The 16,585-nt window shown below is 37.0% G+C and overlaps 1 protein-coding gene across 1 annotated transcript in view; it reads left to right on the forward strand.

Moving 5' to 3' along the window:
• Positions 1-16,585, forward strand: part of LOC107675909 (CUGBP Elav-like family member 5) — a 250,660-nt gene that overhangs the window by 197,857 nt on the left and 36,218 nt on the right. The window contains exons 4-5 of the mRNA XM_016470411.1: positions 7,094-7,222; positions 9,931-10,010. Coding sequence (XP_016325897.1) covers positions 7,094-7,222; positions 9,931-10,010 — 209 coding nt within the window. The remainder of the gene's footprint in view (positions 1-7,093; positions 7,223-9,930; positions 10,011-16,585) is intronic.

Below are 16,585 nucleotides of genomic sequence, written 5' to 3' on the forward strand. Positions count from 1 at the left end.
ACTGTATATATATATATATATATATATATATATATATATATGTGTGTGTGTGTGTGTGTGTATAACTTATATATACTTTATATTATATATGTTTCTTAAATATATACATGTATGTGTGTGTATTTATATGTACATATACATATACACAATACACACATAATGTAAACACAAACTTTTGTTTTGGAACACTATTTTATAAATTATAAATTTTATATATATGAAGAGTTAATTTGCAAAAACAGATAACTCAAAAATCATTTTTTTAATATATATATATCCTGCATTTATATTAATATCAATCAAACTGCAGTTGGGTTGTTTTGATTAAATAATAATAACCAAAAACAATACAGCCAACTAACACAATAAAACACAATTAAAACATGATAACACAATAGAAACATGATTTATGAAAATTAATAAAATAAAAAGAGTTATCTGTTTTTACAAATAAACTCTTCATATAGACACACATATATGAAATAACATGAATATAAATTAAAAATCATTAAAAGGACAAAATTATATGATAAAATTGTTAAAATTCAGACTGAAGTTAAATTAAAATTAAAAATGAAAACTAAACCTGGATGGATGGATGGATCTAGGTAATATTTTGCAAAGCTAATTGTTGCTAAGCTAAAAAGTGTTTTTTTCTCTTCTATCCTCTCTACTTAATGTATGAGATATTTACAAGTAAACACCCGGCTATAGTCAAGGCATAATAGCTTTGACTCTGCAGTCTAGCGGCGTCGCTCCTATAATAAAGATAACAAATATCAGTCATGATATTAAACAAATAAGAATTTGCTCTCAGTCATATCACAAGGACATAAATTCCCTTAGACGTGGAGCTAGCAATCTTGTTCTCCCCTTGTCGTTGTGCGGCTTAATTTGTGATGTATTAAACCAAACTCTTTCCAGCCGCTAAAGTTGATGAAGCTTGATAGGAGTCATTTTTTGAGGCAGCCTCACAGCTGGTGGGGCCGGACCCGATGTGAAGGACACGGGGGAGTAAAGTATGCATATATCAAGAGCGCTAATCAATTAAATGTGCGATGAGAAGCACCTTAATGGCACTGTAGTGATTGAACAGTCTATCAAAGTGCACGTTATATTTCAAATAAATAAGATACTGTACAGCATGTGTTCTAGTCCGATGCCTTTTAATGAATCTGTTGTGGTTATGCTGTCGATAAACTCACTTTGCTTGCTTATTTATGGAGTGTGACTGCATTATTGATTGCAGTCGATTCTCATAAGCTTTTGTCGTCTGAGTAAACAGAAAAAAGTTGAATAATGCAAGATTGTGATGCTATTTCATACGTTCCTTTATATGTAGTGTAATGTAGTAATGCGGTCTGTATTGTATTCCAATATTTTCTAAACGGATTGTGAGCATTTTAGAAAGAAATGTGTGTGCGGTTTTCCTTTCTCTAAATGTGTAATGTCAGTAACGGCGTCTGTTTTTATTTTCTTACGGCGGCCCTGTGGTGATGCTTTATCCCTCATCCCTGTCAGAAAGAGTGATGAAAACATTCTCTGGTTGATTTATTTTATAAATCACTTGGAGGTTCTCAAAACTTTTGCACCTTATTGAATCATGGAAAAACAGGAGTACGGCTAAAGTGCTAAATAAAATATCTGAAGATTTAGAGGAAAACACATTAAAGGAAGATTTCAGCCAAAAATCCAAATTCTGTCATTTACGCACTTTGTGGTTTAAAACCTTTATCACTTCGTTTAGTCTGTGTAAAGCAAAAAGAGAAATTGTGAAGACTGCTAGTTGCTGTTTTCCATGCAATGACAATGAATGAAGACTGAAGCTTCAAAAAAAATAAAAAAATATGTAAAATCATCTTCTTTTAAGTGTTCTGAAGTCCTACAGTAGATATGTGTAAGAATCAGATCAAAGTTAGTGAGTTCAACTTAATCAGACTGGATCAATCTGATGTGTGAACAAAATATTCAGGCTAGTTCTATGATTCTATGTGAAGGTCTGATTTGTTTGATTCAAAAGAATGATTTGTTATGAACTCAGACAAATCATTTAGACCAGTTCTGTGATTAAATAAAAAGATTTGACTTAAAATAATTGTAATTTTGAACAAATCAGACCAATCATATAGACCAGTTTTGTGATTCATTTAAAAGGTTTGACTCACTACAATGATTTGTTCATTAAACACTCAAAATCCTTTAGACAAGTTTTGCGATTCCGTTAAAAAAATTACTTAAAAGAATAATTCACTCACAAATTGGACAGAAAGTATTTAGGTATTCTGTAAAAAGATTTTACTCAAAAGAGTGAGTATCATTTAGCATATCATTCAAACCGTTTTTGTGATTTAATGGAAAGATTTGATTCATTCAGACAGATCATTTTTGATGCAATAAATAGTTTTGACTCATGCCTACTGTTTTTTTTTATTTTATTTAAAAGATTTGACAATTGATTTGTTCACAAATCATTCAGGCCTTTTTATGATTCAATTCTTTTATTTGACTCATTCACTCATTTTTGTGATTAAATGATAATATTTGACTTAAACGAATGTTTTTTTTTTCTTCAGACAAAATCATTTAGACAGGATTTGTGATTTATTTATAAAAAAGACAAATCTGACCAATCATTCAAACCAGTTTTGAGATTCATTGAAAAGTTTGAATGATTTCAGACAATTGTTACTTTTCTTGTTATTGAGTGCAACGAGATACAGTGCGGATGTCATGATTTTCAATGAATAACAACTTAAATTTGGTTTTTCAGAAGTTACATGGACCACATTTATGATACTTTTATGGTGCTTTTGTGTCATTTTTGAGAGATTGAAATTTCCAGTCTTCATTTATTGTAATTGCGTGAAAAAAAATCGACTTACTCTGTATAGTCTCACAAAAATCGTCTTTGTTTTCCACAAAAAAAAAAAAAAAAAAACTAAAGTCAAGCAGGTTTGAAAAAACATGAGAATTAAAATTTTTGAATGGACTTTGAAGTTGTATCCCCTCCATTGTCTCCACGCTACATTCTGATTTACAGTGTGTGTTACTGTAACACTCTTTTCGCCCATAAGTATTATTCCATTCAGCTGTCAGCCGTCGGGACAGCCACAAGGGTGTATTTTAAAGCATGCTACCACAGCAGCGCTTGTGGCATAAATATTGAGGTGAAGCACACGCTGTATTAAATTCATACAGGTCAGCTTCGTAAATTAATCCAGCCCGGACAGAGTCCCATCACCCGTTTCCCTGAGCTGAGACATCACAAGAAGCATTGCGAGACCTCAAGGCCACATCTATGCGATTTCGGATCACAAGATCCCCCTCAGGCGTTGTCGAAGGCCCATCCTGCCCTTTCATTTTCCAGTTCAGGGCCTTCTTTTTTTGCAGATAAATGCTCTCCGATGTAACGTGACAGATGTCACAATACATCGCTTCTATTTTGATACTTACCCTGTGATCCTGCCACAAATGATAAAGAGCGCACGGGGCCCAGACAACGTGCTGACACTCGTGATTATTTTAGAGCGCATCACGACCGTGGCGAGACACAGAGCCGGCCAGGTTCCAGAGCGAATCAAGGAATATCAATACGTGCGGGTCGGAGTCATCGTGGCATCCGGGGACTGAGGGAGACTCAATTGACACATCCATCCCATTGACATATATTCAAAAAGATCAATGCAGTGATAAAGTTGGAGGTTTAGTTGAATGACACTGCTGAAGCCCAATCTGATGAGGCTACATGAGTTTTTTCCACAATCATGGTTTTTGGAGGAAAAGAAAATCAAGCAAAAACTGACAACCACTGCGTTAAATAATTGAATTGTTCAGTGTTACGTAATACATTTTGAGATTTTGGTTTTCATAAAGTGTCATTTCAGAGGAGTGGAAAGAGTAGAAAGAAAACACCCAAAATACTTTTTTAATTGTATTGCGCTTAATCTGTTTGCATCTAACATGAGAATTAAAATTTTTGAATGGACTTTGAAGTTGTATCCCCTCCATTGTCTCCACGCTACATTCTGATTTACAGTGTGTGTTACTGTAACACTCTTTTCGCCCATAAGTATTATTCCATTCAGCTGTCAGCCGTCGGGACAGCCACAAGGGTGTATTTTAAAGCATGCTACCACAGCAGCGCTTGTGGCATAAATATTGAGGTGAAGCACACGCTGTATTAAATTCATACAGGTCAGCTTCGTAAATTAATCCAGCCCGGACAGAGTCCCATCACCCGTTTCCCTGAGCTGAGACATCACAAGAAGCATTGCGAGACCTCAAGGCCACATCTATGCGATTTCGGATCACAAGATCCCCCTCAGGCGTTGTCGAAGGCCCATCCTGCCCTTTCATTTTCCAGTTCAGGGCCTTCTTTTTTTGCAGATAAATGCTCTCCGATGTAACGTGACAGATGTCACAATACATCGCTTCTATTTTGATACTTACCCTGTGATCCTGCCACAAATGATAAAGAGCGCACGGGGCCCAGACAACGTGCTGACACTCGTGATTATTTTAAAGTGCGTCACGATCGCGACGAGACACGGAGCCGGCCAGGTTCCAGAGCGAATCAAGGAATATCAATACGTGCGGGTCGGAGTCATCGTGGCATCCGGGGACTGAGGGAGACTCAATTGACACATCCATCCCATTGACATATATTCAAAAAGATCAATGCAGTGATAAAGTTGGAGGTTTAGTTGAATGACACTGCTGAAGCCCAATCTGATGAGGCTACATGAGTTTTTTCCACAATCATGGTTTTTGGAGGAAAAGAAAATCAAGCAAAAACTGACAACCACTGCGTTAAATAATTGAATTGTTCAGTGTTACGTAATACATTTTGAGATTTTGGTTTTCATAAAGTGTCATTTCAGAGGAGTGGAAAGAGTGGAAAGAAAACACCCAAAATACTTTTTTAATTGTATTGCGCTTAATCTGTTTGCATCTGTAGATTTAAATTACAGTATATATCTTTAAAGTCTGTTTAGCAATTTTGTTTTCTCATGCACTGAGCCAGAAATCTCCAATTCAGCAAACTTTACAGTTTTATTCCTGTATGTATTCTGAAGGTTTTAACTTGGTTTTAACTATCATTTGCATGATTTAGTAAAAAAAAAAGAAATAAAAAAAATTCTGGCTGTTGAGAGTATTTATAGAATTGTACATAAAGAAATATCAAAAATTTTCTCTGTAAAAACCTTTGAATACATCAACAAAATGAAACAAGAATTTTGAGCCTGGCTTTATCCAGTGTTCAGATTTCTGTTCTGGAAATGTATGTGAACTTGTGCATATTTAATTACATGCCTCATTTGCATATTTAAACATACGATTTCAGAAAACTTGTACTAAAAAATTCCTAAATGATCCATTTAGGAACCGACCACATCATTTCATCAGCCGATTCGTTCAAAACACACTGAGTCATTCAGCAACAGAATGAGTGTCTTTAAGAATGAATAATATACTCAACTGAATCGTTCAAACTGATTCATTCCGGGTTGAAACTCCTGTGTTCTCTGAGGCGCATGTCTGTTTATCTTGCTTTGGAAATTTAATTTTTCTTTTAATTAATTGTAATTTTCTAAAGTGCCCCTATTATGCCATTTTTAAGGTTCCTAATATTGTTTTGGGAGTCTCCTACAATAGGTTTACATGCATGCAAGGTCAAACAATGCTTTCATTTTCTCTAAATATGCATTTAATATCACCTCATTTTCCAATGATTCATTCGAAAGCAGTTCTAAAATTCAGTCTCTCTAAACCCCTCCTTTCTGTGAGCCTACTCAGCTCTGATTAGCCAGATGGCCCAGTCTGTTGTGATTGGTCTACTGTGTGCAGCGCGTGTCGGAAACAATACACCCATTGCCATAGTTCCGTATTTTGAACACTCGATAGAAAATATAAACATCTATTATTTATCATACTTACAGGCTGTGATTCAGTGGAGCCAACTGGTCCAAATAAACTGGGTGCTGAGCCATGTTTGAAGAGCAAGGGTTTTGTGAATCCCATGATAAACTCCCCGAGATTAGAGAAGCAGTTGTTAGTAAAATTATGTGTTTGGGGGTGGGTCAATTTGTTTGCAGCAGTCCAACATAGAACATTGGTGCGTATTATGCAAATATGTTATACAAATATGTTGTAGCCATCATGGAAGTGGGATTTGATTTACCAACAACTCGTTTACGCTGTTCAGAGTCAATTTTTTTTTCTTTTGGGAGACAATTACTTTATTTATCTTACACTTTCGGCTTTACAGCTTTGCAGATCGTTTGCATTCACATACATGCTGCATGAAAGGCAATAATCGAAATGGCGTTCTATAATCACATTTTTGTTGGACTGGCCAAATTAGAAATGAATTCACATTTTATACAAATTCTGTTTTTCATCTTTCAATCTTATTTTTTAATTGTTAATTATGATGAGTTTGAATAGACATGCTTACAACCCTTATAATATTCGATAGAATATGCCACTGTGATTCGCTTGCAAAAGTCGTCAGGATTTGAAATGATTTAGCCAGTATCACCTGGCATAGTGCCCTTTATAATTTGTGATAATCATATTTGTATAACATTCAAGATTTCAGCTCAGTCAAACAAAGCATTATCTGTGAGGACACTCAATTACCATAAACTAAACACAGAACGGGACCAAAACAGCTTGCATTAGTTTGAATTCCAGGTCAGTGGTAGCAGCGCTCTCAGTCTATCTACACCCTCCAGAGTTTCGTAGAAAGCATCGTCTCTTCGCAGTCTGCTTCTTCCTATTAAACCAGGCCTCTAAGCACGACAGCTTAGTGCTATCACCTCAGGCCTACCCACCATTTCCAACATGGGGATGAACCCAATTATCCCCCAAATTAAAATGAACAGACTTGGCACGGGGAACAATTACTGCTGCGACTCCATTCCACAAGCTAAATGGGCCAAGCAAAAGCAGTCCCTGTTTGCCCATGCTGGCCAGGGACCAAAAGTCTGAGTAGTATTTGGGCTGTGCTTACAATAGTAATGTATTTGGGTAATGGGCAGGTGAGAGGTTACGCCAGTCATTTCGTTCGCTCTGTTTTTCTTTGCTTCAGAAGACAGGAAGCTGTTCGTCGGGATGCTAAACAAACAGCAGACGGAGGAGGACGTGTACCGTCTTTTCGAGCCCTATGGAGTCATCGAGGAGTGCACTGTGCTAAGAGGTCCGGATGGAAATAGTAAAGGTGAGGTTATGTCACTTTTTATGGTATGATGCTGTGTTAGCAGTCAACATAAAATTGGGCTTTTTGCTTTCTTATACAGACTTCTGGTCATATTGTGTCTAGTGCTGTCAAATCAATTAATCGCATCCAAAACAAAAGTTGTGTGTAATGTGTATATATTTGTATGTATATATATATATATATATATATATACAAATACATATAAATATATATTTAAGAAATATATATATGTAAAAAACATATTTACATATATATATATATATGTCACAAGATCCTTCAGAAATAATTTTGGTTTAAGTAAGATTTAATAATAATAATAATAATAATAATAATAATAATAATTATTATTATTATTATTTTTTAGCAAGGATACATTAAATTGATCAATTTATAATTATATTTTTATTTATAATTGTACGCAAGATTTCTTTTTTAATTAAAAATGCTGTTCTTTGAACTTTTTATTCTTCACAGAATCTTTAAAAATGTATCACCGTTTTCACAAAAATGATAAGCAGCAAAATATGATAATAATAATAAAAAACATTATTAATCATTTATAATAATTGAGACGCAAATCAGCATAATGATTTCATATGACTAGCATATGTTTTTATAAAGGATCGTGTGACACTGATGGCTGGAGTAATTGCTGCTGAAAATTGAGCTTTGGCATCAAAGGAATAAATTACATTTTAAAATATATTAAAATAAACAACTTTATAAAAGGGTCATATGACGTTGCTAAAAAGAACATTATTTGTGTATTTGGTGTAATGCAATGTGTTTACGTGGTTTAAGGTTCAAAAAACACATTTTCCACATACTGTACATTATTGTTGCTCCTCTTTGCCCCGCCTTCTGAAACACGTTGATTTTTACAAAGCTCATCAGTCTGAAAAGTGCGGTGTGCTCTGATTGGCCAGCTATCCAAAGCGTTGTGATTGGCCGAATACCTCAAGCGTATGGTGGAAATGTTACGCCCCTTACCATACTGTGATGCCCTATGTCCCGGGTGACGAGACAAAAACAATAAAACCCATTATAAACGAGGCATTTGTTGCATCCAGTGGGGACATAATTACTGATTATGATGACTTGTTCTGTCTTTTTACGTTTTGCGTTGCATCGCACTGCGTAAACATAAAACCATGTCTGTATTTGTGATACAAACAACAAGCGCTTATCTACACTGCTCAAAACTCGCATTTGAATCATCAGTGGCAAATTCTTTAAATATGAAAACATACTTACAGTCTGTGAGTCAGAAGCACTAGAATGTCCTTGCAAAGTTGGAATTGCCCCACTTTATAGAAACAGCCTTTGTGCACAGCCGGCATTGTAGGCTACTCTCCCAGGTTCAGGAAACACTCAAACTTAACCACTGATTTCTAGTTGTCTAACAAAGTAGTTTTGCTTTTGCGACGAAACACACAGCGTCTCCATGACATGGTGGCAGCGGCAACAATACTACAGCGAGAATAAAAGTTACGCCTTCTTTCTTTGCGTATACATTTGGGCGGCGTTATGCAAATCTTCCCACACAGTGACGTAGACATGTGGGGGCGTGTTTGAATGAGGCGTTTTAGGAAGGCATGGATGAGTCTTAACTTTTATAAAGAATATCTCTTTGGGTTTGAGACTTTAGTCTTTGCAACTTTAGGGATCTTATCTATTCACGAACAGCTTGTAACACTCCAAAGACAAAGGAAAACTTGAAATCGCATCACCCTTTAAAATTGTACTATTAAAAAAAAAAATGTTATCAACTAAATGCAGCCTTGGTGAGCATGACTTCTTTTAAAACATAAAAAAATATGAAATGTTACTCACTTTTCACAATCATTTCTGCCAGATGAAAACAAACCTCTCCCTACTTTTTTTTTTTCTTTTTGCGTATTCTTAAATATAATGTTACAATTTTATATCGACATTTTATGCTGTCCAAGAACCAACAGTTTGTTCTGAGTTGTCGCCATTCAACATTAACGACTCATAGGAGATGGAGAAAAAGCACATATTTGAGCATTAAACTTTTTATAGACTCCATTGTTTGCCCACCGAGGCTTTAGGGACACTGTAAGACGCTAATACAGCCTGGCATTTGGAAAAGCACTGTGGGAGTGCAAGTTTTCCCCTTGCCAGTGTTACGAAAATTGCTGTAGGATTATTTCTGCTACTTAGGGGGTGGATCTCTGAATATATCCAGTCTTGTGGAAGAGAAGAAAAAGATAGATGTCAAAACATTCCCTGTACAATGAAACAAAAACAAACTACATTTCATTTAGCTCCTAATGTGTTTAATTTCAAACCCAGTTTCTGGCAAAAATAGAGCTTAATTCTTTAATAAAAACTGTATAAAACACGTTACGCTTGTATAAGGCACATTAAGACCTATCCTTAATATTTTGACAGCTTCTTCAACAGCTTGCAACACGACTGCTCTTGAATCCCAAATGGGTTTGAATTCTCGTGATGAATATCTGTAGCAGCGTTTAAATCGATATCAATTATCCCGTATTTTGCGTTTTGTTTGCATAGATGGGCATGTGGCAGTAAATAGCACGCTTTTCACATCAGTACAGTCTCTAGAGGAGCCGCTTGCTTACCGTTGGAGGGCTTTCTGCCTCTCTAGTGTTTTAATGTGCTTCTCAACACTGTAGTTAAAGTGTTTGTGTGCCTTTGTGTGTGTGTCTTTTTTCTATCAGGCTGCGCCTTTGTAAAGTTCTCCACACATGCCGAAGCTCAGTCCGCAATCAGCGCCTTGCACGGCAGTCAAACCATGCCAGTGAGTACACACTCCTCTATAACACACACACACACACACACACACACACAAATGTGAAAACACATTTTCAGTGTTGCACTTTTTCTTTGTACTTTCTTTCTACTTTGATGTTCCTCCTGCAATCAGAGGTTGTAATGACTTTCATACAACTGTACATTCTGGGGTCACTGTATTATTATAAGGGTTACATAAAAATCTTGTTTTTACTTCCTAGAAATGTAATTTTTGTATTCTCTAGGTTTCATGTGGTTTTGAAAAAACTTCAAATTAAAAGTTTCATTTTAAAGCTTCTATTTATTGACTTGACAGTTACACTACATGACATTTTTAAAGAATTAACTCAAAAATGAACATTTTGTCATCATTTACTTACCCTCATGTCATTCCAAACCTGTATGAGCTTCTTATTCTTAGAAAGAATGCTGGTAATCAAACAGATGATGGTCCCCATTGACTTCCATAGTATTTCTTTCCCTAGTATGGAAGTCAATGGGGACCAACAACTGTTTGGCCACGTTCACACAGCAGCAGAATACGGTTGTCAGTCCTGTATTTGTGTCCTTAATACGGTTACGTTCACACACATTTCGGTTATTTACGGGCGTGACAACCGCATTCTGTAACCGAACTCACACCTGTAAATTTTCAGGATTCACAACCGCATTCTCGGAACACACGCGCTGTGTGAACGGAACAGGACTGGACAACTAGTTGTCTATCATGTCATACAGTGCGAGAGAGAGCCGCTCTGCCGCACAAACGCGCGTCTACCGTGTGTTACGTGTTTTCTTGTGTGTTTTCGGTAACGTTTTAGAACGTTAGTCACCTGAACGTTTTAGATCCCGTCAGTTTTCCACCAGAGCCGCTCCCGTCAGTTTTGTGTTCTGCGTGCGTTTCAGATGCTCCGCTCTCCATCCAAATTTAAAAGCTGCTGTTAGTTAATGAAAATTTGACGAAAGAACTCGCGGCTCGATTGGACTCTTGTCATGTCAGAAAGTGATGACTTTCAGTTTTATGGACGTCGCCATCTTTGATTTTACTTTGGTCACTGTCGCTATGGTTACTGGTAAGGAAATACGGGCTTGACTCCCATTGCACATTCATACAGACAGTATTCTAAACACAACTGTAAGCTGCTGTGTGAACTGGACATTTCGAGACTCATACCTGTAAAGAATATGCAGTTGTCAATCCCAAAAACTGACAGTGTGAACGTAGCCTTTGTTTCTTCAAAATTCTTCAAAATATCTTCTTTTATGTTCAACATAAGAAAGAAACTAATACAGGTTTGGAACGACATGAGGGTGAGTAAATGATGACAAAATTATAATTTTTGGATGAACTATTCCTTAAAAAATGTCACGTGGTGTAACTGTCATGTAAAAAAAAGCAATTTGACAATTTACAACCTGAAGTAATCTTGCCTTGTTATACAGGCATAAAAAGAAAAGCATAACAAATAATTATGAGTGAAATTGCAGGGATGTATATATATATATGTATATATATATATACACACACATTTGTCTGTCAAGTCATGCGGTGTGACCAACAATGTTTTTGTAGTATTAGCAGTTATGTGGTTAGATTTTGTGTGTGTGTGTGTGCGTGTGTTATAAGATTGAATAATGATTGTTAGTTTGTTTGTTTGTCTGTTGGTCGAACCACATGAATTGCTGCCAGACAAAGGTTTTTCAAATATTTATCATATAATAAGCAGAAAAGGTTTTGTTTTTTTGTATAGTAGTAGTAGTAGTGAACAAGGCAATCAAATCGATTCCAAACAAATAAGAACAAATCAGTCACTTCAACTTACGACCTGCATATTTGGCCATATTGTTTTGTTGAATAGCTGCATTGCCAGCATATCAGCACGTGGCCTTTGTCCGGCCGTTTCAATCTTGAGGACTGGACGCTGAGCCATAAAAAGCCGGCTATTCAGCACAGTCTGTCTGAATCACACAGCTATTCAGTCACACACACATCAGAAGTAGCTCACACGCTGCTGCTTTATTTGCTAAAAGACTCCGGCTGGATACAGACGAGCTATGAACTGTCAAAATGCATTTGAGCTTGTGCTCTTTTTTTTTCTTTTTTTTTTCGTTTTTAAAGAAACAGTTGACCTAGAAATTTAAAAGAAAATCTCAAAAGTCATTATTTTCCACTCACCACAGTGTGATTCCAAACCTGTTATGACTTTGGAACACAAAATTAGATGTTTTGAAGACGTTCTAGTCTTTTTTATTTAAACAAATGCACGTAAAATGCCACTTTAAGAGAAAGAAATGCACAGAGAAGCTGCACGAGAGAAAGATCTGTGTTGTGATCTGTTCTCTTTATAACCTTTAGGGTCAACCGAGGTGCAAATGATTCAGGAACATTGAAATGTAGACCACAGTCCTAAAATCTTCACCTCACACACACGCTCAGACATCCTTTCCTCTCTCTCTCCCCTCTCTCCTTCCCTCCATCCTCCCGGGACATTAGGCAATAGACTTGTTTACCTCACCTTTCACCACATTGACTGGTGAATTATTCATTGGCATGTACTGAGGTGGGAGTGGAGGAGAGAAAAAGAGAGAGAGAGCGGGAAGGAACGCGAGATAGAAAAGTAGAAAGAGAGAGGTGGAGAGACAGGGAAGAGTGGAGGAAGCTCATGGGGGAGGGATGGAAAAGGTTTATAGTCATCTCAGAAGGTAAATTGATTATGGAAAACCTTACTGGCCTCCATTCTCTCGAGTCTGAAGTTGTAGAGGGAGGGGTCACGACTCGCGCGGCTCCCAGGTGCCAAAGTGAGATACTTAGCTGAGATAATGGAGTTCTTCTCAAGACAGGGCTTGATGAAGTACTCATCCATCTGTAAACTCTTCAAAAGATGCAATGGCGAACTTACCGAACACCCACCAGCCTCACACGCCCTCGGTCCACCAGCAGCTTGCAGTTAAGGAGCACTAGCACCAGACACGATCTGACAAGTATATTTTCATAAGTAATACAGTTTTTTTTTCTGCCGTCAAAGTAAAATATTCTGCGAAGTGACAAAATGGCAACCAGTCAGAACATATTTGATTTTTCATTTAAGACAAACAGGACTTTTACATTGCGTAAAGTGATTGGAACAGAAAACGCAAGATAAATAGATGTGATGCGACAAGTAATTTGTTTGTCTGGACTAAAGTGCAATACAGAACAAAATGACAACCAATCAGAACATATTGGGTGTTTCATTTATGAAAAACAAGACTTTAGACTAATAAAACGTCACTGTAGGCGGAGCTTTGTTGTGTGAAATAGGTATGATGCAACAACATTAAAGCATCAAGTAATTTGTTTATCCAGGGGTAGTCGTGGCCTAATGGTTAGAGAGTCGGACTTGTAACCCAAAGTTTGTGAGTTCGATTCTCTGGTCCGGCAGGAATTGTAGGTGGGGGGAGTGAATAACCAGCACTCTCTTCCACCTTCAATACCACGACTGAGGTGAGACCCTTGAGCAAGGCACCGAACTCCTAACTGCTCCCCGGGCGCCGCAGCATTGGCTGCCCACTGCTCCGGGTGTGTGTTCACGGTGTGTGTGTGTGTTCACTGCTGTGTGTGTGCACTTGGATGGGTTAAATGCAGAGCACAAATTCCGAGTATGGGTCACCATACTTGGCCACACGTCACTTTACTCACTTCATTAAAAAATTCAATACTGAACAAAATGACATTCAAAACATATTTGGTGTTTAGACTAATCAGATTCCAGTGTAGGCGGGGCTACACTGTGTGAGGTGATTGGAAAATAAATTGCGTCAGAAATAGGAGTGATACAACAAATTTACAGCATCGAGTAATTTGTTTGTCCAGACTAAAAGCACAATAGTGAACAAAATGACAACTGATTGTTTTATTTTAATTTATGAAAAACAAGACTTTGGACTAATGAGATTTCACTGTGGGCAGGGCTACGTTGCATGAAGTGACTGTAATAGAAATTGCAGCAGAAATAGGTGTGACTTGACAAGGATATTTGAAAAGGATTTTTATAACAATGAGTTTTTATTGTGGACGAGGCTGCACAGCATAGAACAACAAAACTTGAATTAAAATGGAAAAAATAGCTTTAATCTTGTCACTTTCTGTTCTGCCTAGTTAGGAAGAGCTAAAAAAAGCTAATTTTTCTTTTTAATGGTACACAATGAAAGTGAAATACTGCATGAAATAAAATCCCATCCAGTCAGAATTTATTTGATGTTTAATAAACACTCAAACTTTTTTTAGTCAAATATAAATCAAATAGTATTTTTGACAAATGGGATTATAGTGCGGGTGGGAAATCGGTGCGTGATGCAACAAATAGAAATTAAAAACTTGAATAACATAGAAAAAAATAACATCGCTTGATGTTTTAGTGTTACAGAACAACAAAATGTGTTTTTTTTTTTTTTATTGAAAGCTAAATTACAGCTAAATGTAATTGATATTTTATTTACAGCCATTTGAAATTATTTGGACAAGTGAGATTTCAGTGTATAGAAATAGAAACAAAAAAAACTGACAAAATGTGTAATTGCTTTTCGCAATTGTGGCAGATTAAGACCAAACTCACAAACGTGCGAAAGATTATCATTTGCTTCTTTATTGGGTTGCACAAATACACCAACAAGCCTCTCACAACCTCAGTTCGCCCTCAAAGAACCAAATGCAGCTTATAGTTATTACAGTAAGGAGTCCAGTGAAGAAACGAGTGCTAATTCATTTTAAATACGCATGCATAAATCAGTCTGCTAATGATGTGCTCGTGGGCAGCAAGAAACTGGCCTTATTGCAGAACTACTTGACGCTTATAGTCGGTCCAATCTTATATTCGGCTCAAATCCCCCCGGCTCATGGCAGTCAGTGCATTATCTTCATGCACACACATGCATGCACGTATGCACACGCTGCCTCCTTTCTATGTTTGCCCCTCTTTTCTGTCCATTTCTCTTGCTGGCACAGCCATGAGGTCACAGCTACATACTCTGATGTAATTTTCCAGCTCCAGAAGCTCATGCTGAATGTGTTTGCATGTTTCCTCACTGAACGATGCATAAATATGAAGAGAATATACATACACACATCAAGTCAGAGCGTGCAGGTTTGAGGAAGGGTTTTGACAAAAGGAAGTGCTTTATTCCATGCATGGCCGCCCCCTTGCTTCGGGCATGGGGCAATTAAAAATTTACACCGCCGTGCGGTAATTCAAATTGCCAGACTTCAGGAAGGCCTTGTACGACAGAAGACCAGGGACGAAATTACGGCCGGCGAAGGCTGGGAGGGTTCAAGGAACTAGCCCCTCTGCTTCGGTCTCATTTCCACCCGAGTGTATGCGCCAGGGATCGAGCGTATTTCAACAAATACAGGAAAATGAAACTGCCGCTGCTATCTGATATTACAATCTCCTTGGTTAGGAGAGTTTGCGCTGCCGACCAATTGCCACTGTCTATGGTTGAATGGCAATGCGTTCAGCTGGATTTTCATTTCCTCATGACTGTGTGGATATCTGAGCTACAGCTACGGGAGAAATACTGGCCCAAAATTGCAGCCGTGGTCAGACCGTAATGTTTGGCTTCGCACGGCCTGAGCTCAATCATGATGCTAGCGGGTTACATGCATTTTTATAACTCTTCTATATAATATCAATTTATTTTCAAATAAAGCTGTCTTATTTGAAATATTAGCTACTTGAATATAGTTATTTTTGGAATATATACACTATGTATATACTTATTTAACAATCAGTAGGACCAGTTTTACTAAACAGGGCAAATTAGCGCAATAGAGCGCAAGTCCAAAACAGCGCCGATGGGCATTGAAATTTCTTGAAAAAGATTTACTGACAATGCGCAAATGAAAGAAAACAGACGCAACATCTCACTTCCATAATGACCAATGCAATCTACCATGCGCAGTGCAAATTAGTGTAAGCCCTTACCAAAAAGTAGTATACTTCGTTTATTTTAGTAAGTATACTTAAGTAAAAAATCCTCTCCCATCTACCACGCGCTCTCTGTTCTCTGCGGTGCCTCCTCCTAGCAACAACAATCGCAGCCATTTCAAGTGCAAAATAGTTTAAGACATACTTTTTTGGGGGCATTAAATAATGGCACAAATACCAGTCATTTGACGAGTGCAAATGTTAGTAAAACGCATTGCGTGATTCATTTTAATACTCTCCTCCCATAAATTTTGCGTCTGAAAGGGAAACTCCTACAAATGCATATTAAATAAGGTCAGGCACAAAAATAACTGTGTCCACGCCTTCAGTGCTAATTCGTCACTGTGCGTCTTTAGTTAATCCTGACGGACTATTATAATGCTAAAAGACTGTTTGCACTGGTGCAGATTTATAGCTATAATGATACAAATTCTAAGTAAATAATAAATAAATAAATAAAATTATTCATATTTATACAAGTAAAAACGTCTTAACTGAAATATTAGCAATATATAACTTATATTAGTTATTTCTTGGAATACCTGATTCTAATGAGTCAGTTAATTTTTTCACTCTATATTTCTCTAAATCAGAATATATGCATATATAATCGAATATA

This window comes from Sinocyclocheilus anshuiensis, unplaced genomic scaffold (assembly GCF_001515605.1).
Source record: "Sinocyclocheilus anshuiensis isolate Anshui unplaced genomic scaffold, SAMN03320099.WGS_v1.1 scaffold2048, whole genome shotgun sequence".
In the NCBI taxonomy this organism is placed as follows: domain Eukaryota; kingdom Metazoa; phylum Chordata; class Actinopteri; order Cypriniformes; family Cyprinidae; genus Sinocyclocheilus; species Sinocyclocheilus anshuiensis.